The 24,903-nt window shown below is 45.4% G+C and overlaps 2 protein-coding genes across 8 annotated transcripts in view; one reads left to right on the forward strand and one right to left on the reverse strand.

The window, feature by feature from the left end:
- Nucleotides 1–12,232, reverse strand: part of CSTF2 (cleavage stimulation factor subunit 2) — a 64,688-nt gene extending 52,456 nt beyond the window's left edge. For all 5 annotated transcript variants that reach the window (XM_030209876.1, XM_030209879.1, XM_030209878.1 and 2 more), the window contains exons 1-2: nucleotides 12,152–12,232; nucleotides 881–959 (exon numbers count right to left, since the gene is read on the reverse strand). In XM_030209876.1, coding sequence (XP_030065736.1) covers nucleotides 881–959; nucleotides 12,152–12,209 — 137 coding nt within the window. In that variant the 5' untranslated portion in view covers nucleotides 12,210–12,232. The remainder of the gene's footprint in view (nucleotides 1–880; nucleotides 960–12,151) is intronic.
- A 195-nt stretch (nucleotides 12,233–12,427) lies between these two features.
- The window catches only part of TRMT12 (tRNA methyltransferase 12 homolog), a 68,793-nt gene continuing 56,317 nt past the window's right edge, over nucleotides 12,428–24,903 (forward strand). The window contains exons 1-2 of one of the 3 annotated variants that reach the window (XM_030209688.1): nucleotides 12,428–12,585; nucleotides 12,735–12,824. The gene's annotated coding sequence lies outside the window, so the exon portion shown is untranslated. Of the gene's footprint in view, nucleotides 12,604–12,734; nucleotides 12,825–24,903 lie in introns of all 3 variants that reach the window. The other 2 variants (XM_030209687.1, XM_030209689.1) reach the window with 2 other exon arrangements.

A 24,903-nucleotide genomic window follows, 5' to 3' on the forward strand; every position in this document is an offset into this window, starting at 1 on the left:
GCCCTAGGCTTCTGGTCCTTCCCCTCTTTTCTATTTTATTATAGTTCTTTGATAGTTGTAAAACTGCCTTGACAGGTATTTCTAAGGCCGTATATCAAGTTTGTAATCAACTGTACTGAAAGGAACCCCCACTTTTGTGCTCTCCAGATATCCATTAATCTGCATCATTAGATATTTTCACATCCTATAGCTCTAAGACACCCCCTCCCCCATCTGGTAAAGAAAATATGCACAGTACTGTATACACCAAAGCCTATTACTGTAAGATATGCAGAATAAAATTCAACTTCAGAATCACTACAAGGTCCTTTTATCAAGCTGTGGTAAAAGTTGACCTTAACACGCTCTTACATGGCTTTTTCCTGCACGATAAGGCTAATTTTACTGCAGCCAGAAAATGGCCAATTTTCTTTTTTTTTTGTATGATAATCTTTATTGATCAGAAACAACCAACATGGCCGATTTTCTATTTTTTTTTTTTTCAATTAATGGCAATGCACTTATGGTTCAATTAGAACACGGCCATTAAATTTAAAAAAATACCACATGAGCACTTACTGACACCTATGTTATATGCGGTAAGGGCTCCTGCGGTAATCCTGCATTAATCAGTTAGTGCACAGTAATATGGACACATTAGCTTATCAGCACTGGAATGCCCACTCTCCACCCCCCTACACAAAGATAAAAAATTATTTTTAGGGCGCATCGAGTGGGAACTTATTGCAGAACACTAGAATAGTTCCCACGGTAAATGCGTGATAGCACTTACCGCAGCTTAGCAAAAAGGACCCCTATGTGCTGCTGGTGTATATATGTACATAAACACACAGAGGTATATCTTTCACTCAACTTGAAAAATAAATAATTACATTCTCACCGGAAACTGACGACAGGACCAACTTCAGAAAAAATGTCTTTCAGTTGCTCTTCTGTTGCTTCATATGGAATATTCCCCACTGCAGGTCACCAAACCAAAAAGAGGAAAAATGCAGGTGTCAAATTTAGTGCTTAAGGCAGGCCCAAATTTTCCAGATTGGACCACCATTTTTCAGTGTGTTTCTGGCTTAGATTTCACTTGGCATTACAGATCAAGTTGAGCCTGCTCTCCAATTAACTTTTCAGATGGTGTTACACATGTAAGCTATTTGTACTGGTACACTTCTTTCCCAATAAATCAAAGAGAAGACAGGCTTTCGTACAGCAATGTCACAGCAAATTGCTGCTACCCCAAGAGATCATCACAACCGCTGCTGTTGTCGTATTGGTTCCTAATCCAGTTCCACCAGAAAAGCTTCAAGAAAGGGTCTCTGGATTCCCATGGTCCAGAGACCCTTTCTTGAAGTACTATTATTCTATTCTGAAGTAACTACCTTCAGACTTTGCCTACATCAAAGTATTATTTCCATGCCCACCACAGTAACAGAGAATATTTTTGCAACAGCTGGAGAAACAAAGACTTTATATCATGGAGGAAAGGTGATACAAATTTAAGTAGATATGAGAAACTATAAATAAATTCAAAAGTCTAAGAAACACAGATGATGGCACATTTCTACACTGTAGTGTACAATGAATGAAGATCAAATGTTCAGTTCTGAGAACACCAAGTTTGAGAAAGCAGAGAAACATTAAAAAAAATATGGCAAAGAACACCAGGAACAAGTCATGCTACAGGCAGAGGATGGGTGGCTGGCCTAAAGATTAGAGATGTCAATGCACATAACAAAACATAGTAACATAACATAGTAGATGACGGCAGAAAAAGACCTGCACGGTCCATCCAGTCTGCCCAACAAGATAACTCATATTTGCTGCTTTTTGTGTATACCCTACCCCGATCTTTCCTCAGGGCACAGACCGCACAAGTCTGCCCAGCACTATCCCCGCCTCCCAACCACCAGCCCCGCCTCCCAACCACCGGCTCTGGCACAGACCGCACAAGTCCGCCCAGCACCATCCCCACCTCCCAACCACCAGCCCCGCCTCCCAACCACCGGCTCTGGCACAGACCGTACAAGTCTGTCCAGCACTATCCCCGCCCCCCAACCACCAGTCCCGCTGCCCACCACCGGCTCTGGCACAGACCGTACAAGTCTGTCCAGCACTATCCCCGCCTCCCAACCACCAGCCCCGCCTCCCCATCTTGACTAAGCTCCTGAGGATCCATTCCTTCGGCACAGGATTCCTTTATGCTTATCCCACGCATGTTTGAATTCCGTTACCGTTTTCATTTCCACCACCTCCCGCGGGAGGGCATTCCAAGCATCCACTACTCTCTCCGTGAAAAAATACTTCCTGACATTTTTCTTGAGTCTGCCCCCCTTCAATCTCATTTCATGTCCTCTAGTTCTACCACCTTCCCATCTCTGGAAAAGGTTCGTTTGCGGATTAATACCTTTCAAATATTTGAACGTCTGTATCATATCACCCCTGTTTCTCCTTTCCTCCAGAGTATACATGTTTAGTTCAGCAAGTCTCTCCTCATACGACTTGTAACGCAAATCCCATACCATTCTCGTAGCTTTTCTTTGCACCGCTTCAATTCTTTTTACATCCTTAACAAGATACGGCCTCCAAAACTGAACACAATACTCCAGGTGGGGCCTCACCAACGACTTATACAGGGGCATCAACACCCCCTTTCTTCTGCTGGTCACACCTCTCTCTATACAGCCTAACAACCTTCTAGCTACGGCCACCGCCTTGTCACACTGTTTCGTCGCCTTCAAATCTTCAGATACTATCACCCCAAGATCCCTCTCTCCGCCCGTACCTATCAGACTCTCCTCGCCTAACACATACGTCTCCCGTGGATTTCTATTCCCTAAGTGCATCACTTTGCATTTCTTCGCATTGAATTTTAATTGCCAAACCTTAGACCATTCTTCTAGCTTCCTCAGATCCTTTTTCATGTTTTCCACTCCCTCCGTGGTGTCCACTCTGTTACAGATCTTAGTATCATCCGCAAATAGGCAAACTTTACCTTCTAACCCTTCGGCAATGTCACTCACAAATATATTGAACAGAATCGGCCCCAGCACCGATCCCTGAGGCACTCCACTACTCACCTTTCCTTCCTCCGAGCGAATTCCATTCACCACCACCCTCTGGCGTCTGTCCGTCAACCAGTTCCTAATCCAGTTCACCACTTCAGGTCCTATCTTCAGCCCCTCCAGTTTATTTAAGAGCCTCCTGTGGGGAACCGTGTCAAAAGCTTTGCTGAAATCTAAGTAGATTACGTCCATAGCTCGTCCCTGATTCAATTCTCCTGTCACCCAATCAAAGAACTCAATGAGATTCGTTTGGCACGCTTTCCCTTTGGTAAAACCATGTTGTCTCGGATCTTGCAACTTATTGGCTTCCAGAAAATTCACTATCCTTTCCTTCAGCATCGCTTCCATTACTTTTCCAATAACCGAAGTGAGGCTTACCGGCCTGTAGTTTCCAGCTTCTTCCCTATCACCACTTTTGTGAAGAGGGACCACCTCCGCCGTTCTCCAATCCCTCGGAACCTTTCCCGTCTGCAAGGATATATTAAACAAATCTTTAAGAGGACCCGCCAAAACCTCTCTGAGCTCCCTCAATATCCTGGGGTGGATCCCGTCCGGTCCCATGGCTTTGTCCACCTTTAGCTTTTCAAGTTGTTGATAAACACTTTCTTCCGTGAACGGTGCTCTATCCACTTCATTCTCAATTGTATTATTTCCAGTCCATCGCGGTCCTTCTCCAGGATTTTCTTCTGTGAAAACAGAACAAAAGTATCTATTTAGCAAATTTGCTTTTTCTTCATCATTTTCCACATAGCGGTTCGCAGTATCTTTTAGTCTCACAATTCCCTTTTTAGTCATTCTCCTTTCACTAATATACCTGAAGAAATTTTTGTCACCCCTCCTTACATTTCTAGCCATTTGTTCTTCCGCTTTTGCCAGTCGTATCTCTCTCTTGGCTTCTTTCATTTTTATCCGGTAATCCTCCATGTGTTCCTTTTCTTGAGTTTTTCTGTATTTCTGGAACGCCAACTCTTTAGCCTTTATTTTCTCAACCACTTGCTTGGAGAACCATATCGGTTTCCTTTTTCTCTTGCTTTTATTTACTTTCCTTACATAAAGGTTCGTGGCCCTATTTATAGCTTCTTTCAGCCTGGACCACTGTCCTTCCACTTCTCATATTTCCTCCCAGCCCATCATTTCCTTCCTCAGGTATTCCCCCATTTTTACTAAAGTCAGCACGCTTGAAATCCAGGACTTTGAGTTTTGAGTGGCCGCTCTCCACTTTAGCTGTCATATCAAACCAAACCGTTTGATGGTCACTGCTGCCCAGGTGGGCACCCACTCGGATATTTGACACGCTATCCCCATTTGTGAGCACCAGATCCAGTGTCGCTCCCTCCCTCGTGGGTTCCATCACCATTTGACTGAGCAAAACACTTTGGAAAGCATCCACGATCCCTCTACTTCTTTCTGATTCCGCAGAGGGAACCTTCCAATCTACATCCGGCAGATTGAAATCTCCCAGCAACAGCACCTCTCTCTTGCTTCCCAACTTTTGAATATCTGCGATCAGGTCTTTATCTAATTCCTCTGTTTAGTCATCCAAGCCAAACAGTTCAGTAAGGGAAAAATAAGAGGAGGAGGGGTTGACAGGTGTCTGTGATAGTAAAACTTTTTAGAAGGCCAATGTCCTTTTGATAGTCTTAATTCCCTGTGTTTCATGTTTTTGTGTAGTTTTACAATTCCCTTTTAGTACTCTAAACATAGTAACACAGTAAAAAACTGCAGATAAAAGACCTGTACGGTCCATCCAATCTGCCCAACAAGATAAACTCATTATACACTGTATGCGATACTTTATATGTATACCTCAGTTTGATTTGTCCTTGCCATTTTCAGGGCACAGACCATAGAATTCTGCCCAGCACTGATTTTGCTTCTCAATTACCGGTGATGCCACCCAATCTCTGCTAAGATTTCTGTGGATCCATTCCTTCTAAACAGGATTCCTTTGTGTTTATCCCACGCATGTTTGAATTCCGTTACAGTTTTCATCTCCGCCACCTCCAAGAGGAGGGCATTCCATGTATCCACCATCCTCTCCGTGAAAAAATACTTCCTGACATTACTTCCAAGTCTTCCCCCCTTCATCCTCAATTCATGTCCTCTAGTTCTACCACCTTCCCGTCTCAAGAAAAGGTTTGTTTGCAGATTAATACCTTTCAAATATTTGAACATCTGTATCATGTCACCCCTGTTTCTCCTTTCCTTCAAGGTATACCTGTTCAGGTCGGCAAGTTTCTCCTCATACGGTTTGCAACACAAATCCCATACCATTTTTGTAGCTTTTCTTTGTACCGCTTCCAGTCTTTTTACATCTTTAGCAAGAAACGGCCTCCAAAACTGAACACAATACTCAAGTACGGCCTCACCAACGACTTGTAGAGGGGCATCAATATCTCCTTTCTTCTGCTGGCTATACCCCTCTCTATGCAGCCTAGCATCCTTCTCCATGAGAAGATTAACAAAGCAATCTTCCTTTGAGAAATATTCACCTACGGAGGTGTCACTCTATTCTTCCATGTAATGTTATGAGTTTAATTATGAGTGGAGGAGTGGCCTAACAGTTAGTGTTGCGGGTTGCAGACTTGGGAAACTGGGTTCAATTCTTGCTGCTGCCTGATGGTTGGCAGTGGGTTCAGATCTTGGAGAACCAGGTTCAATTCCCTCTGCAGCTCCATGTGACCCTAAGCAAATCACTTAACCCTCCATTGCCCCAGGTACAACAGTAGTACAATGGTGAAAACCTAGATTGTGAGCCCACTAGGGACAGTCCCAGTACCTGCAAAATGAAACTGTAAACCGCTTAGGTCTAAGCGGTATATAAATACTTAAAATGAAATGAATTAAATTCCCACTGCATCTCCTTATGACTCAGGGCAAGATCCTAATTAAACCTACACTACCCAAATTGCAAAGGACTGAAATACAAAACAACTTACGCATCCAGCTTCTCCTACATAAGCGCACAACTATGGAATGGCCTCCCAAAAGCTGTGAAAACAATCCATGACCACCTGAACTTCAGGAAATCACTAAAAACCAACCTCTTCAAAAAGGCCTACCCCAACGACCCCATGTAAACCTCTTCACCCAGCAACACAGCATGACTTTGACCGTACTGGGCAACAAGCAAGATCCCTCCCGACCCTCCACATATACCTCATACAATCACTTTTCAACCTTGTACTTCTTATCAACCGACTGGGCAAACGCCTTTGACGGTACTATGTAAGCCACATTGAGCCTGCAAATAGGTGGGAAAATGTGGGGTACAAATGCAACAAATAAATAAACTCTCCAATGCCCCAAGTACACAATAATTACCTACCTGTAAATAATATGTAAACCACTTTGATTATAACCACAGAAAGGAGATATATCAAATCCCATCCCCCTTCCCTTATTTTATCTCCGTTACCAACCAATTCACACTGCTGTACAGCATCATCCTATGGTTCAGATCTGAAGAGCCAACTGAGCAGAGAGGTACTTTAAGCTAAGTAGTCTGGCTCAGCTGTTAAGATCGGGAAGATGTGACCAGTTTGGTTTCTCTGTACTACTTTATAACACTTAATTACAATTTGCTGCAGTACTATATTTCTTGTACATGCTATGTTTTGCCACATGCACATTGTCCACAATCTATGTGCACATACACAGGTACACAGCTTAAACCGAATAAGAAGTAAACGTATATGCAGCAGTACAGATATATTTAAAGGAGGCGTGTTTCCAGGCAGTCACTGTCAGCAGTTACAGGTGGGCTAAACAACTAAACCCACACAACTCCTAGCTAATTTAAGAGTGCAATTGTGTTCAGCTCTCTAGAATTCAGTAGTAATATGTCCTTTTATGAAGTTTTGATCTTTGGAGCTCGGTTCTGTGGACATGCAGGTTTACAAAATTCACCACCCACACATTTGTAGAATAATAGTGCTGTATGCATATATTTAGGACTAGATTTTTTAAAAAAAATTGCTGCTGAAAAAATAGTGTTTAGCGCTATTCTATAAGCTGTGCTTAAAAATAGGAATGGTTTATAGAATAGCACTTAGCACCGGGAACTGCGACTACATTTAGGCGTGACCAGTTACACAGATGAAAACCTGGTGCAGATCTCCGCGCAGATCCCACTACTTCTATAACAATGTTCATAAATTGTAGAAATGCTCCCAGCCCGCCCAGGTTCTTTTTGGGTCTGCGCACTAGAGTTTACACGTACCGCTTTGTAGAATACACCTAAAATGACACACAAGCAAATTTTAATTATTGCCAGTTAAGCAATTATTGGCGCTGATTGGCTTGCTATTCAATTAAGTTGTGTGCAAAAAATGGGCCCATGCTCAAATTTATGCATACAACTCACAGTACTATATGTAGAATCCAAGGGTTAGCTCTTACACATAAGAACCCATAGTGATGCCACGCTTTATTGGAACATGTTCTTTAATAAAATTGCTTCCTCTGTTGTGAGTGTAACTGAATGATGTGTTTCTTTGGCAGCACTATACATATTTTATAAAAGACTACGAAAAAAGGCCCGTTTCTGACACAAATGAAACGAGCGCTAGCAAGGTTTTTCTCGGAGTGTGTGTGTGTGTGATAGAGAGTGAATATGTGAGTGTGTATGACAGAGAGAGAGTGAATGTGTGAGTGTGTGTGACAGAGAGAGTGAGACTGTGTGCGAGAGTGTGTGTGTGTGAGAATGAGTGTGTGTGCCAGGGACCCCCTCCCTCCCTCCCAGTTTCAGGGTCCGCCCGCCCCCCTCCAAGTTCCAGGGTCGTTTCCCCCTTCTCCCCCTCCCTCCCAGTTTCAGGATCCGCCTGGCCCCCCTCCAAGTTCCAGGGTCCGCCCTCCCTCCCACCCACCCACCCACCCAGTTCCAGGGTCGTTGCCCCCCCCTCTCTCCCTCCCTCCCAGTTCCAGGGTAGTTGCCCCCCCTCTTCCTCCCCCCCCCCCTCCAGCCACCCTGTGATGTTTAAGTGAAAAATTAGGGAGCTGTGTGTGAGAATGAGAGTGTGTGCCAGGGGCCCCCTCCCTCCCTCCCAGTTTCAGGGTCCGCCCGTCCCCCCTCCAAGTTTATTTATTTATTACATTTGTATCCCGCACTTTCCCCACTAAAAGCAGACTCAATGCAGCTTACATAGTAATAGGTAACACAGAATTTTGTTATGTAAAGTAGGAAGTTCCAGGGTCTGCCCCCTCCCCAAGTTCCAGGGTCCGTCCTCCCTCCCACCCACCCAGTTCCAGGGTCGTTGCCCCCTCCCTCCCTCCCAGTTCCAGGGTCTGCCCCCCCTCCAAGTTCCAGGGTCCGTCCTCCCTCCCACCCACCCAGTTCCAGGGTCGTTGCCCCATCCCTCCCAGTTCCAGGGTCCGGCCCCCCTCCCTTCCACCCACCCACCCAGGTCCATGGTCGTTGCCCCCCCTCTCTCCCTCCCTCCCAGTTCCAGGCTAGTTACCCCCCCCTTCCCCCCCTCCAGCCACCCTGCGATGTTTAAGTGAAAAATTAGGAAGCTGTGTAGTGTAACAAAACGCACCTGCAACGTTGTGAAGCTGACTCCGTAGCTTCACTGAAGTGAAGGGTTGGTAAATTTCGTCAGATTCGTGTGTCTGTAACCATCTCTCTCGGCCCTGCCCTCGCACCTCTGATAGGTCCGCCGCCCTCGACGTCAAAACGTGATGACGTTGCGGACATCAAAACGTGATGACGTTGAGGGCGGCGGACCTATCAGAGGCGCGAGGGCGGGGCCGAGAGAGATGATTACAGATTCACGAATCTGACGAACCTTACAAACCCTTCACTTCAGTGAAGCCATGGAGTCAGCTTCAGAACATTGGAGGTGCTTTTTATTATAGTAGAGAAGAGATTCCACACGCACTGAGCCTGTTATAAACTACTAGTGTAGTTTTGAACACATGGACCTAGATGTCCATTTTCCAACCTAGATTACCTATACCTGTACACAATTATCCTCCATGCTGCAGGGCTGTAAAGTCAATACACCAAACCTTCAACTCCTCTATTTTTCTATTGTCCGACTCCTATTGATGTTAGGCATTAATTTTTTTTTGTTCTGGATCTAAAGTACTGATAAATACAATTTTAGATCCAGGAAAAAAAAAGATATGTATATATAAGTATAAAATGATAAATTTACCAAATATTATAATGCTTTTTTTTATTTTGAAGCTGGAATCGAAGTTGGTACATTTTTACCAACTCCAGCGCCATCCAAAATTGCCTCCGACTCCACAGCCCTGCTACATTGGTAAAGTACTTTAAAAAAACTGCAGAAAATGGAATGTCTGCAGGTATGTAATCCACAAGTGCAATCTAGGAATCTGTCAAGAACATACTGCTTCTGCAATAAGGCGGCTAAGGGTTTGCACAGTATAGCCTCTGATTCCTTTCCCTTTTGCTTCTGAAAATACACACAAAGGAGTAGAGATCCTTAGTCCAATCCAGGCAAATCTTCAGCTTTTTTCTTTTATTGTTTTAACTAATAACTCATCCATATGTCAATGGTGCCCTGAGCCAGGTACAATCAATAGCAAAAATTATGGCAATGTTATTTCTATATCTATATGATGCATGAGTAATGTCTATTAAAATCCTTGAAAATAAAAATCACCCCTACCACTGCAATTTCCCCACCCCTAGCTGTCTGTTCGTCTGTCCAATTTAGATTGTAAGCTCTGTTGAGCAGGGACTGTCTTTTCATGTTAATTTGTACAGCGCTGCGTAAGTCTAGTAGCGCTATAGAAATGTTTAATAGTAGTAGTAGTAGTAGAAAATAAAAATGATTTTAAGTTTGGATTCAGGAGTCATGACGTTCATCTTTCAGACACCGATTTTGATTTGAAACAAATTAGAGATGCTAGCATTTTCAAAAATTATCTTGTAAATAATTTCATGTCACGTGGATAGTTTGCTTCAGTTACAAGACAATGCTGTACTTAGAACTAAGAAAACTCATGCTGAGTCAGATCAGGGTCCAGTGAGTCTAGTATCCTGTATCTGATAGTGGCCAGTCCAGGTCACAAACACAAAATAGATCCCAACAAGATCTATTTTTCATGATGCAGTTCCAGGGATGAGCAATGGCTTTTCCAAGTCTACCTGGTTAATAATTATTTATGGACTTTTCCTCCAGTAACTTGTCCAAACCTCTTTTTCAAACCAAGAGCCCTGTTTACTAAGCTGTGCTGTAGGCAACCAAACTTTTTAGCACATGCTAAAAATTAGCGCTCGCTAATGCCAGAGACACCCATAGGAATATAATGGGTGTCTCTATCGTTAGTAAGCACTAAAACGTTAGTGTGTCTACAGCGCGACTTACTAAGCAGGGCCCCTACTATGCTAGTTGCCTTGATCAAATCCTCTGACAACAGAATCCACAACTTCATTACGCTCTCTATTAAAAAATAGTCCTTTATACGATTTGTTTTCAAGCTGCTAATCATTAATTTCATTGAAAGTCCTCTTGTTTTTTTGTTGTTTATGAAGTTAAACAACCATTCGATGTTATAAAGTCGAATATCTACATTTACAGTTAATTAATATTGTAATTCATTCAACTGGCAGATTTGTTTTCCAGAGAAAACGAAAGGAAGTTTGAAAGACTTGATACTGTGGAGGAGTGGCCTAGTGGTTAGGGTGGTGGACTTTGGTCCTGGGGAACTAAGGAACTGAGTTCGATTCCCGGCACAGGCAGCTCCTTGTGACTCTGGGCAAGTCACTTAACCCTCCATTGCCTGCCGCATTGAGCCTGCCATGAGTGGGAAAGAGCGGGGTACAAAAATATAACAAAAAAAAAATCACAAAAATTAATTTGCAAATTTATAAATCACCTTTCTTAACAATGTTACAACAAGGTAGTGTACAGTTTAAACATCATAAAACTGACTTGAGAGTGACAACACTGTCAACAGCTCACATATCCATACAATATTATATAAAAATAAAGCAGTAGCAGAAATATGCAAATTACTGAAAATCTGACAACTAAACAATAGTTAAAACAAAGGAATAACAAAAAATAGAATTAAATAAAAACACAATAAAAGGCTGAAGCAGAGAAACTCATATTGTAGAGATGAATATGTCTGTACAGATGATGTTTTCAAGAACGTTTCCTGAACCATAAGAAACCATTTTTTCTTTCAAAACACCACAGTCAAAGTAATGTACAGAGCAAAGAAATTTAATAGCAGAACATTGGGTTACCATTTCAATATCATTTAACATTTAAGATCTTAGTTCTGACTTTTCAGATCTTTCAATCAGGTATTCCCTTATTCCTTTATGAGTCACTTACTCCACATGCCCAATCAGAACCCTACCAAGCACACCTCTAATATCAACAAAGAACTTGCATGATATAAATCTGCAAGCACTGGAGACCCCACATACTCAAATGTATCTCACGCAAATGTATTGTGGATACTCTGAAAACCTGACTGGATGTGAGGTCCCTCCATACCTTTATAAAGGTTGTCGACTGTTTTATTAGCCAGCCTCTGCGCCAGCTTTGTCTGGGAAGGAAGCTAGGAGGTCAACATAACATGAGGGTGAAAGAGAGGTAGATTCAGGAATAATCTAAGGAAATAATTATTTACATTAAGATATATATATATATATATATATATATATATATATATCTTAATGTAAATAATATATATATATATATATATATATATATATATATATATATATATATATATATATATATACGCAGGAATTGGGATTTAGATCCCCTTCGAAAAGCAAGGCTACAATGGGGGAAATCAGAACCACAAGTCCCTGCATGCAATGGGGTAAGCCCAGGGATGGATCAACCTTGTCAGGAGAATCTGGATCTAGTTGGCAACTTTATGCGATTTCTCAGAAAAAAAAGCCGTTACATTCATTCCTATGGAAGACCCTGTCGGAAGATCTAGAACAGGTGCGAGGGTCGAGGGACTTTTGCTACTCGCAGGCCCACACAGCTCTGGCCACTGTCTATGGTCCAGCGCGTGCAGAAACACACTTCCCCCCACTCTCCTGCTAAGTGCCCGGAGGCACTCGTCTCTTCCAGCAGCCACCTAGCTCTTACCGAAAACAGAACGTAGAGAGCGATCCACCGCCGGATCCCTCACCGCCAAGCTCGCCATCTTCCACCAGACAACCGCACAACTTCCGGTTCGGCGGGAATAACGCTCCAGCTGCTTCCGATCCGAGCCTTTCGGTCTCCATGGCAACCCTGCCCGCTTTCGGCGCTTTGGCCTTGTGGCAACAGACAGTTGACGCAGAGATCGCAGTGTGGAGCGTGCAGGGTTTAGCTCTGCTTTCAGTGTTAGTGAAAAGCAGCCAGAATGGGGTGTAACTGCACGCCTTTATGGAGTATAAGCTATGGGAGAGCTGGAACCATCGTTGTGGGAGGAAGAAGAGGTCGGGGCGGAATAGAGTGTAACTCTGAGGCTTTGCAATTCCTCTATCCTTTCGGTCTGGTGTTTGCACTCTCGGGAAGTGTTTGTAAACAGACACTGGGTGAGTTTGTTATGGAGGGTAAGGAAAAACAATTTTTCCGTATTAGTGTGTTCACGTGGGCTTTATTTTGTTCATACCATGATAAGAACGTACCACATTTTGTGCTGGGAAAATGATGGCTGTTGTTGGATGTTGTCTTGAACCGGCAGTGATCACAAGAAAGAGGTGACACCACACATCCGCGATCTTTGTCATTGATGAGGAGTTGAAACTGCAAGCTAGGACGGTGTAGCAGGGAGGTGAGAACGGAAAGCTCAGTTAGATAACTTTATTGGTATGACAGTTTTTACATGTGTTGCCAAAGTGATATATAGAGTGGTTAAAATAAAAGGGAAAAACTTATCACAGATAACAATAACTTAAAATTACAGTAAGATAATTTGTTGGCATTTCGCTTTCTTTGGGTCAAGTCTGTCAAGGACTATACAGTGCCATACGTACTACTGATTGGATAGTTTAGTGAGGTCCTCAAATTGGCCCTGTTGTGGAGGGTGGTGGCCCTGGCTGAGAAGACAACCAAATTTGACTCTCTAGGGGAAGCAAAAGATGGTAGGATTTCCATGGTGAACTGGCAGAAGGATCATTACTGGACTCACAGGTTGCAGGGGACCAGGAGGTGGGCACCACCCTCCCGCACCACACACACATCCGTTTACATGCAGAGATGTTGGAAAAAATTCCATGAACCGTGCTATGCAACTTGTTATTCTTTCCACTTCAAGGGAGGCTGGAAAGAATTATGCAAAAGGGGTCAAGAAAATCTGGGCTTTGTCGGCATTGCCACAACAGGAGGCGCTAGCGCAGCTTGATAAAAGAGGCCCTTAATGGAATGGGATTAAACCTGGCATGTGGCAAAAATGGTAGAAAAACACATTAAGTTTGAAAATGAGCTAACTCAGACTGAGGGCACCAATTATATTTAGGTAATCTATGGCCCTAAATCTTTCTGTTGAAAACTTCTGGATCTTCCTTTTGTTGAATCGTGCATTTCAATGCATCAAAGTTGGTAGCTTTATAGAGAAAGTCATTAAAAAAAAAGTCTGATAAAACATGCAGCCTGAAATGTCACTGTTTAGAGGCATTATGTGCAAACAAACAGCAACTTCAGTTAAATTGGAATGGCTGAATGAAAAACGGTTACAACAACATTTCAAAGCAATAATGTATGTTAAACCTGGAAGTTTTCATACATGATGAGGACAGGCGAGCTAACAGCTTATGTTGTCAGGATGCCAAAGTTCCTGCATAATTTTCTACAAATTATGGAAGCTAGATTTTTTAAAGTATCACTTGCAAACAAGTCTCATATGGTGCAACAAGAGTTAGAAACAGAAACCCTTTGTTACACAGAAGACTGCTTAACATGATGCTTGAAAATCAAGCTGAAAAGCAAAGACAGCAAATTAATCTTGAGTGCAGATATTCAAACCCAGAAAAAAAATAAAGGTTCTCTCTGAGTTTTTTTGTTGGCAATTGTGGGGGCCCTTTTATTAAATCTTAGCTTGTGTTAATGGTCACTAGTGTGCACTAAATGCTACACATCCTATTTTATACCTGTGTACCATGTGGCACTTAGCGCATGTTAATGGCCATTAGAACATGACATAAGTGTTGCCATACTGGGATAAACTGAAGTTTCCTCTTCAACCCTCCAGACCGGTCAAGACGCTTGGGTTATGCTCGCCTACCAGCAGAGGGAGACTGAGAACACTAACTTCAAACTATGTACATATAACCTGTGCCTAGCCACCTGACGTCAGTATCTTCTCAGTCTCAGCAGAGGGTAGACAAGCAACCTGTGCAGCTTGTCCGGTCTGGTAGGATTCAGAGATTATTTAGAGCTTCTTTGGTCTGTTTTTCAGTTTTATCCTCTGTGCCTGGAAGACTTTAGTGTGCTGGGGGTTGGTGGGTCCGGTGGGGCCTGCCATTGTCCCCTTTGGGGTGTCACACCCGGGTGGCCGGGTCCCTCCCCCTAACTGGCTCTCCCGTTTGGGCAGCTTTGTGCCTCGGCTGCAGTTCTGTGCTGCAGCCTTGAGTGCCGTTTAGTTTTAGCAGCAGCAGGGCTCAATTTCAGGCTGCAATAAAGTTTGTTGAAAAAAAAAAAAAAAGAAAGAGATCTCTCACAGATCGAAGGCCCAAGCGGTGTGGAGAGCTGAGCGAGCTGCAATCTGGGGTTCCAGGGGTGTTCAGCTGCTTTGGGGCGCTGTTTTGCAGGCTTCTGGTGAGGGGGCTGTCAGCTGTTTGTTTAGGCGCGATGGCGGGAAAGCCGCTACGATGTAGATTTTGTGCGCGCCGGGGGGTTGAAGTTGTTGGCGGTTCTTGCCGTTTCTGCGGCGAACCGAAGTCTTCTTCCTCCGCTCCGCCGGTGTTAGCGGCGGAGGTTCCCGCGTCGGGCCCTCCAGAGCCGGCCGTGTCTCAGGCTGGTAGCGTGGCGGCGGTCCCGATTTTGGCGGGAACCGCCGCCATTTTGGAATCGGCACCGCAAGGCCCGGAGTTGGTCGGAGGACCTTTGGGCTGTCAGTTGTCCGGTTTTTCTGGGGGGGACGGTCCTGGTCGGATGGGTTTCCCGCCGGATTTTATTTGGTCTTTGTTCCAGGCCTGGCAGGCGGGGCCGACACGAGCAGAGCCCCCTAGTCTTGGGACGGGGGGTGCCAGTGTTAAGAGACCACGTTTGGAGTGGTCGGAGGACATGGAAAGTTTTTCCCCTCCGGAGTCAGAGGGCGATTTTAGTCCCCTGGAGGAGGATGAGGGGCCGTTGGCTGGTTATGAGAAGGAGCTTGCTGTGCCTGGGGAGGACCCTTCGGTGGTCCGCATTTTTCACCGCGATGAGTTGGCAGAACTTATTGAGCAGGTGTCATCGATTCTCAAGTTTGAGGCGTCAGCTCCAGTGACAGCCGGGTCGCAGGATCCTTTGGTGAAGGGGATTCGGCAGGTATCTCGCACTTTCCCTATGAACGCGGATCTGAGAGAAATGATTACCCAAGAGTGGCGTTCTCCAGAAGATCAGTGTAAGGTGGCTCGGGCCATGGCTAAGTTGTACCCGCTTCCGCAGGAGGATAGAGATTCCCTCCGGCCTCCAACCGTAGATGCCGTGGTGACGGCTGTGACTAAGGCTACGGCCATTCCGGTGGATGGGGGGGGCCGCGTTGCGGGACCCGCAGGACAGGAAATTGGAGACGTTTCTCAAGCGGAGTTTTGATTTGTCTGCGTTGGCGCTGCAGGCGTCGGTTTGTGGAGGCCTGGTGGCCCGGGCTTGTTTCCGCTGGGCGGAGCGGCTGCTGGATAGCCCGCCGGCTGATAGGGCCTCAATGGTTCAAGATTTGGCAAGGTTGGAGATGGGGTCGTCCTTCATGGCTGATGCACTGTATGATTTGTTACGGGCTTCGGCTAAGAACATGACCCTGGCGGTGGCTGCTCGTCGGGCCCTGTGGTTGCGGGGCTGGATGGCTGATGCTGCTTCTAAGGCAAAGCTGTGTTCGCTGCCGTTTAAAGGTTCTTTGCTTTTTGGGGAAGAGTTGGATAAGTTGGTGAGGGGTCTTGGTGATACTAAGGTTCCTCGTCTTCCGGAGCTTCGTCCTAAGGCTGCTAGGGGGTCCGCGGTGCGCGGACGGTTTCAGGAAGCTCGACGATATCGGCCTGGCAGGTCCTCCGGGGGGACTAGGGGTCGTTTTTTCCAAAGAACTCAGTCCTTTCGAGGTGGCCGCCGTGGAGGGCGAGGTTCCTCGTCTGGAACGCCCGTAGCGTCCCGTCCTTCGCAATGATGGTGTGGGGGCCCAACCTCTGGTTCGCGTGGGGGCTCGTTTGCGCTTGTTTTACCAGAGGTGGGTCCAGATCACCTCAGATCAGTGGGTACTGCAGATTGTGCGAGACGGCTACGCGTTAGAGTTCGACGGTCCTCTGCCCGATTTCTTTCTCGTGTCCCCTTGTCATTCCAGGCGCAAGGCGAGAGCAGTGCGAGAGACCTTGGCGCGTCTGGTCGAGTTAGGAGCAGTAGTTCCGGTTCCTCCAGGAGAGCGAGGTACGGGTTGTTATTCCATCTACTTCGTAGTTCCCAAAAAGGAGGATGCTTTTCGGCCCATTTTGGACCTCAAAAAGGTCAATGCGGCTCTGAAGGTTCCTTCCTTTCGAATGGAGACGCTGCGCTCGGTCATTGTAGCGGTTCAGGAAGGAGAGTTTCTGACGTCTTTAGATCTGACGGAGGCTTACTTGCACATCCCCATCCTAGAGGCACACCAGCGTTTTCTTCGCTTTGTGGTGTTGGGGAGACATTTTCAATTTTGTGCTCTGCCGTTCGGCCTGGCGACAGCGCCTCGCACCTTTTCCAAGGTCATGGTAGTGGTGGCGGCAGCGCTGCGTTTGCAGGGCATTTTGGTCCATCCGTACCTAGACGACTGGTTGATTCGAGCCAAATCAAAAGCAGAGAGCGAGGAGGTCACCGGTAGGGTGGTGTCCTTTCTGCAGTCGCTCGGTTGGGTTGTCAATCTGGCCAAGAGTCACCTCGTTCCGTCGCAGTCCCTAGAATATTTGGGAGTCCGATTCGACACGAAGAGAGGCCGTGTGTTTTTGACAGCGCCTCGCATCTCCAAGCTACAGTCTCAGATCCGGCAGCTCCGAGCTCAGAGGGCGCCGTCGGCGCGGGAGTATCTTCAGGTGCTGGGTCTGATGGCGGCATCAATAGAGGTGGTACCTTGGGCCAGGGCCCACATGAGACCGTTACAGGTAGCGTTGTTGTCTCGCTGGTCTCCTCAGTTTCAGAGTTTGGAGGAGAGGCTCTCCCTGCCGGAGGTGGCTCGGGGCAGTCTTCGCTGGTGGCTCCTCTCTCCGAATCTAGCGAAGGGCATGCCGTTGGACACGCCAGACTGGGTGGTGCTGACCACGGATGCGAGTCTGTCAGGATGGGGGGCGCATTGTCTGGGTCAGGTGGCCCAAGGGCGTTGGACGTTGGAGGAGGCGAGTTGGTCCATCAATCGCCTGGAGACGCGAGCTATTCGGTTGGCTCTTCGGGCTTTTCAGAGTCTTCTGGACGGCAAGGCAGTCAGGGTTCTTTCAGACAATGCCACGGCCGTCGCTTATGTAAATCGACAGGGGGGAACAAAGAGTCCCGGGTTAGCGGTAGAGGCGACGGAGTTGCTGTCATGGGCAGAAGTTCATCTGCAGAGTCTGTCAGCGGGACACGTGGCAGGGGTGGACAACGTGAGTGCAGATTATCTGAGCAGGCATACGTTGGATCCCGGAGAGTGGGCTCTCCATCCCTCCGTGTTCGAGCAGATAGTGTTGCAGTGGGGTCGGCCAGTGTTGGATCTTATGGCGTCGGCCGACAATGCGCAGGTCCCTCGGTTCTTCAGTCGTCGAAGGGATGCTCGAGCCGAGGGCATCGACGCGTTGGTGCTTCCGTGGCCACCTCAGCAGCTGCTCTATGTGTTCCCGCCGTGGCCGCTGGTGGGCCGCGTGGTACAGCGGATCGGTCGTCACTCGGGGTTAGTGGTTCTGATAGCGCCCAATTGGCCCCGGCGTCCGTGGTACGGAGATCTGATGCGGTTACTGGTGCAGGATCCGATTCCTTTGGGGCCTCGGGTGCGACTGGTTCAGGGGCCGATAGAGATGGCAGATCCCTCTCCGTTCTTGCTTACGGCTTGGCTCTTGAGAGGCACCGGTTGAGAAAGAAAGGGTTTTCACCCAGAGTGGTTGATACGATGTTGCGGTCTCGCAAGAGGTCTACTTCTTTGGCGTATGTGAGAGTGTGGCGCACCTTCGAGAACTGGTGTCAAGAGCGGGCTTATGTCCCTTTGCGTGCTTCGGTGGTGGAAGTTTTGGATTTTCTGCAGGATGGCTTGGAGAGGGGACTGTCGCTCTCTTCCCTGAACGTGCAGGTTGCTGCCTTGTCTTGTTTTAGAGGTAAGATTCGGGGAGTTTCCTTGGCGGCTTCTCCTGATGTGGGGCGGTTCCTGAAGGCAGTGAAGTTGATTCGGCCGCCTCGTCGTCCGTTGGTTCCGCCTTGGGATTTAAATTTGGTTCTGGAGGCGTTGGTGGCACCTCCGTTTGAACCCGTGGCATCCATTACATGTAAGGATCTTACTTTGAAGGCGGTTTTTCTGGTGGCCATTTCTTCGGCGCGTAGGATTTCAGAGCTTCAGGCTCTGTCTTGCAGGGAGCCTTTTCTGTCATTTGCTAAGGAGAAAGTGACTTTACGGACGGTTCCTTCCTTTGTGCCTAAGGTGGTGTCGGCTTTTCATGTCAACCAGGTGATTTCCTTGCCTGTGTTGGGGGATCGCGCTGGGGACCTTACGCAACGTCGGCTGGCTAAGTTGGATGTACGGCGCGTTTTACGGTCGTATTTGCGCAGAACGCAGGATTTTCGAGCATCGGATAGGTTGTTTGTGTTGTTTGGAGGTCCCAAAAAAGGGGCAGCAGCTTCCAAGGCTACTCTGGCTAGGTGGTTGAAGGAGACCATTGCGTCGGCGTACTTGTTGAAACGCCGTGCCGTGCCGTGCCCTCGGTGCTTAAGGCTCATTCTACTCGGGGGGTAGCTGCTTCTTGGGCGGAAAGTAGTTTTATTCCTCCGCAGGATATTTGTAAGGCAGCGGCGTGGTCTTCCATCCATTCCTTTGTGAAGCATTACAGACTTGATGTTCAGGCAAAAGAGGATGCTCGGTTTGGAGCGGCTGTGTTGTCTTCTGCTTTTCGAGGGTCCCACCCTTAAGTTTCTACTGCTTTGGTACTTCCCAAGCGTCTTGACCGGTCTGGAGGGTTGAAGAGGAAGGTGAAATTAGGCCTTACCTGCTAATTTTCTTTCCTCTAGACCCTCCAGACCGGTCAAGAGCCCGCCCTGTGTATTATCAGAAGTGTGTATTATCAGAAGTGATTTTGAGCCGTGTTCTGCTATGACTATTCTTTCAAGTTTAGTGTGGTCGGAGAGAATTTCTTTGACTCTAAAACAGTACAGAGCGGGACGTTTGGACGTTCCGTCTGTGGAAGCACACTGTTGGTGTTTGACTATTGGTTTTCCAGGTACAGGGGTTTTGTTTCTCGTTTTCAGGTTTTTTGGTTTTCTGCTTTGCTAAGCGGATACTGACGTCAGGTGGCTAGGCACAGGTTTTATGTACATAGTTTGAAGTTAGTGTTCTCAGTCTCCCTCTGCTGGTAGGCGAGCATAACCCAAGCGTCTTGACCGGTCTGGAGGGTCTAGAGGAAAGAAAATTAGCAGGTAAGGCCTAATTTCACCTTCATCCAGCCCAGTATCCTGTTTCCAGTAGTGGCCAATCAAGGTCACAACAACCTGGCAAGATCCCAAAACAGTAAAATAGATGTTTTGTTGTTTATCCAAGAACAAAGCAGTGGATTTTCACAAGTCCATCTTAATAATGGCTTATGGACTTTTCTTTTAGGAAATTATTCCAACCTTTTTTAAACCTTGCAAAGCTAACTGTTTTTACCACATTCTCTGACAACAAAAGTTTAATTGCACATTGAGTGAAGAAATATTTTCTCCAGTTTGTTTTAAATTTAATACTTAATAGCTTCATTGCGTGCCCTATTTATTTATTTCACAGACCTGATATACCCATAGGGCCTTGACATAGGTATAAAGCAGTTTATATTAAAAAAAAACAATAGAGAAAGAGAGGAAGTTAGGGAAGGGGAGAAAGATCTGGGGGCAGAATAAGGAGAAAGCTAAGAGGTATAAGAGAGAAAATGGAGCAGAAAAAAATAACTAAGTAGTATTAGAAAAGATGAGTTTCTGAAATGCAATGGAAGGTCATTCCACAGCTGGGCCCCCATATACAGAAAGCGGATTCATGGGTAGAGGGCATCATATACAGGTGAAGGGTGAGGAGGTAATTGTCAGCAGAACATAGACGGCACAGAGGGGTGTAGGGAATAAGGATATTGTTGAGTTAGGTCGGAACAGATGGGAATCTTGATTTAAATACCAGCAGAAGAATCTTAAATTTAATGTGTGAAGAGATAGGAAGCTAGTGTTCCACGTGGAGGAGGGGGGTAATATGATCAAATCTTTGTGCATTGTGGAAGAGTTTGACTGGTTGATCTAGTTGGAGATGTTTTCAGGGCATGAAGAAGCAGACCAGCGTAGAGGGAATACAGTAGTCTAGGTGGGAGATAATAAGGCCCAGGATAACCTTGTGTAGAAGTGCAGAGGACAGGACAGGGCAGGCTGAACAGACACGTTGGAAAGCAAACAAAATAGAACGGAGGACAATGTTGATTTGTGGCTTGAAGGAGAGGGAGGAGTCAAAACCCTTTCCAGCCCATCCTAAACCAGATTGCCACGTATGAGACACAGACCATACAAGTCTGCCCGGTATCAGCCCTAGTTCATCACAGCCAGAGTCGCCATCTAAGCGTCACTTGACACAGCCACACACATACAGCCATTTAAGGTTAGGTTTTTTTATAACTTCCATTTTCTAGTTAGAGATCCTCTATGTTCATCCCACACCTTTTTGAATTCTGTCATCATTTGTGTCTCTACCACCTCCTTTATGTAAGACTTTCCACATTTGTGCTGTTTAAAGTAAGGAGGAGGAAGAGACAGCACTCAAAGAACTTGGTACTTGGTAGATGAGAGGCAGGTGCAGCTTACACTTCCATGGGAACCCCACAGGAACTGCCTCCATCCCTGCAGGAACCCCACAGAGCTGCTTCCGTCCCCGCAGGAACCCTAGAGTTCCCACAAACCCCATTCCCGTGTAGCTCTCTAGCTTGGACTAGCTCACTGGCTGGGAGACAGGAACTTCCTTAAATACTACCAAGCAGGAAAAGATGATATCAGCCAGCCTCCTGTTGTAGAGCCATAAAAGAATTGCTGGGTTTCTAGGAAATAAACAGATCCTTGGCATGGAATGCTGCTGGAGATCACAGAGGACAGGTGAGAGGTGTTTTTCCCTTTCCTCATATGGAAGTCATCTAATCCCCTTTATCATTTTAATTGTCGTTTTCTTTGTCTTTTCTAATTCTGCTGTATCTTCTTTTAGATGTCATGACCAGAATTGCACACATATTAGAGGTGCAATCGCACCATGAAGTGATACGCATTATAACATTCTCATTTTTGTTTTCCATTCCTTTCCTAATAATTCCTAACATTCTATTTACTTTCTTAGCTGCCGCTGCACACTGAGCAGAGGGTTTTAATATATCATCAATGATGACACCTAGATCTTTATGCTGGGTGGTAACTCCTAATATGAAACCTTGCATCATGTAGCTATAGTTTGGGTTCCTCTTTCCCATATGCATCACTTTGCACTTACATTAAATGCCATCTACCATTTGGATGCCCAGTGTCTTATGATTCTCTTGCAATTTTTCACAATCCTCTTGCAATTATTTAGCAACTTTGAATAACTTTGTGTCATCAGCAAATTTAATTACCTCACCCATCTCTAGATCATTTATAAATATTTTAAAAAGCAGTGGTCCTAGCACAGACCCCTGGGGAACCCCACTATCTACCTTTCCCCATTGAGAATACCGATCATTTAACCCTACTCTCTGTTTTCTGTCTTTTAACCAGTTTTTAATCCTCGATAGGACATTAGTAGTAACCGAGGATTGGAGGTGGCCATTGCAATGCCGATTTTTAAAAAGGGTTCCAGGGGTGATCCAGGAAATTACAGACAGGAAAACCTGACGTTATTGCTGGGCAAAATAGTGGAAACTATTATAAAGAATAAAATTATGGAACACAAAGACAAACATGGTTTCATGGGCCAGAGTCAGCGTGGGTTCAGCCAAGGGAAATGTTTCCTTACCAATTTGCATCATTTCGTTGAAGGTGTGAATAAGCATGTGGATAAAGATGAGCTGATTGATCTAGTGTATCTAGATTTTAAGAAAGCTTTTGACAAAGTTCTTCAAGCGAGAATCCTGAGAAAATTAAAAAGTCATAGGATAGGAGACAATGTCCTTCTGTGGATTTAGGAATTGGTTATTGGACAGAAAATAGAGGGCAGGGTTAAATGGCCATTTTTCTCTATGAAGGACTTTCCCAACAGAGGGCACTGGGATTCACGTAAACTGAGGGAGGATGTGGATTACAGGAAGAGGAGGGGAGATATTGCAAGGACCGGCTTGGACTGATTCAAAAGGGAGAGGTTAAGCTAGATGGTATAAAATCTCCCAGTGAGTTAGACTTGGAGGATTATCCCCTGACCGAGGAAACCAGAACTTATGATGAAGAGATGTCTGAGCCTAGAGATTCCGGGAAGAGATGGAGGTTTAGTACTTTTAACAACCGGAGAAAGGTAGCAGTCTCTTTAAACAAGAAGTGAATGATTAACCTATGAAGAAATAGGACACTTCTCTTTTTCCTTATGTGAAATCCCTGTTACTGGAAGAAATGGGGTGGGTCACATTGCAGTCTAAGCCTTCTGTGGTGTGAAAAAGGGTTGGATCTGCCAATCGTTGAGCCCTAGGCTTGGTAAGAAAGAGGGCTCAATTCAAAATGGGTAGGGGAGGCATTTTATTAAAGTGTTTTGTTTTGGTTCCTTACAATGTGTGACTATTGAAGAAGAAAGATCAACTTCTGAAAGACTTTGCTAAGAGTTTTCTTTGATGAACTGCTGAAGGATTTTGCTAATACTGTTTGGAACCAGCTGGCATAAATTGGGACTGAACTGGGGAGGGCTAGAAAGACATATGTCATTGACTCATTTGGAACTAATTTGCATACAGCTCTATTTTCCTTTGCGTGAACATTGAGACTGTTGTTCTTCCTTCTAGAAGAATAAAAAGGAAAGAAATAACTAACAAAGTAACTGTCTGGTTATTCCTATTGAGAAAAGGAGTTCAAAAGACTGACTAAGATCCACTCACCCTAAAAAAAAAGGGGACTGCTAAGATAGACTGTGACTGGAAAGAGGTTGGGGGGATTCTTTTTGGGGAAAGGAAGTTCTTATTCTTTAGCATTTCCTGTTGGAAGGAGTGGAACAGCTTTTCATTGTTAGAGGAGGAACATTTGGGGTGGATTCTTTTCTCTGTTCTCAGAGAGCATTTTTGGGGGAGTCCGGTAGTGCTTTTTCTGGTTGGTAGGGAGCACACCACAATGGCTAATAGTTTTGAATAGGTTTATAGTAAAAGGGCAAATGCCAAAGATTGCAGTTAACTTATTTTACCATATTTCTGCTTCATGTTCATTTGTTAAGTAATTACAGTTAAAGCACACCTTCTTGTTTTGCACTTTTACTTGTATAGTTTGGTGTTACCCACATAAAATGGCATGTACAGATATATATCTTTACTATGATTATGTTTATATGTATTGATAAAAATAGGGACTCAAATATATTTGATGATTTCTAAATAATTAAAACAAATATTTTAAAATAACTTAAGGGCCCTTTTACTAAACGCATGTTAACATAATTCATACATGCTAAATGCTAAGAAGCATATTTTATACCTGTGAGCTGCTTAGCGTTCAGCACACACTAATTCATTAGTGTGCACTAAGCTTTAGTAAAAATGGTCTCTTAGTGTAGAATTACTTTCATTAAAACACTTAAATAACACTTTTTAAATCCCAATATTTGTATTATAGTTGCCAAGCAGTGGCATAGCTATGGGGGAGGGGCTTTGTGGGCCTGGCCTGCCCCTCCCCCAAAATTGAGATGCAGTCTGCTACTGTGACTGGCGGGGGTCCCCAAGTCCCGCCAGTGGAAGCCCTCCTCCTCGCAAAGCCAGGCAGTTAGCAGCACTTTTCCTGGGCTGCCGCCACACCAGCCAACCCTCCTCCCCCTGCATGCTCTTGGTTTCTGTGAAACTTAGCATGTACAGGGGAGGCTCACCCCTTCACATGCTCAGTTTTTGCACATGCACAGGGGGTTGTGTTCCCTCACACATGTAGTTTCACAACAAACCAAGCATGTGCATGGTGCTAGAGGGGGGGGAGAGTATGGCTGGCAAGGTGGCAGCCCAGAAAAAGAGCCACCAACTGCCTGGCTTTTGAGGAGGAGGGCTTCCGCTGACAGGTTTTGGGGACCCCCACTAGCTCAGTTATGTGTATATGGATGGGGCAAAAGTTTGTGCCCTTCATCTTTGGGCTCAGGACCCCCCAAAATCTGCAGTCTGGGTACGCTCCTGTTGCTGAGGTACACTTGTCTCATAGCACAGAACTTTAAAGTCGGCGTATAAAGTTGGCGTATAAATAGTTGCACAAAGGAAAATTCTACTGGCCCTCTGATATCATGCATGCTTACTACAGGGCTGTCACCTTTTGCAAAAAGAAAGGTGAATGAAAATGTTAAATGATTCAGAATATTTCCTTTTCCTGTAATGATCAAATGCTTTGGTGATTTT

Source organism: Microcaecilia unicolor, chromosome 7 (assembly GCF_901765095.1).
Source record: "Microcaecilia unicolor chromosome 7, aMicUni1.1, whole genome shotgun sequence".
In the NCBI taxonomy this organism is placed as follows: domain Eukaryota; kingdom Metazoa; phylum Chordata; class Amphibia; order Gymnophiona; family Siphonopidae; genus Microcaecilia; species Microcaecilia unicolor.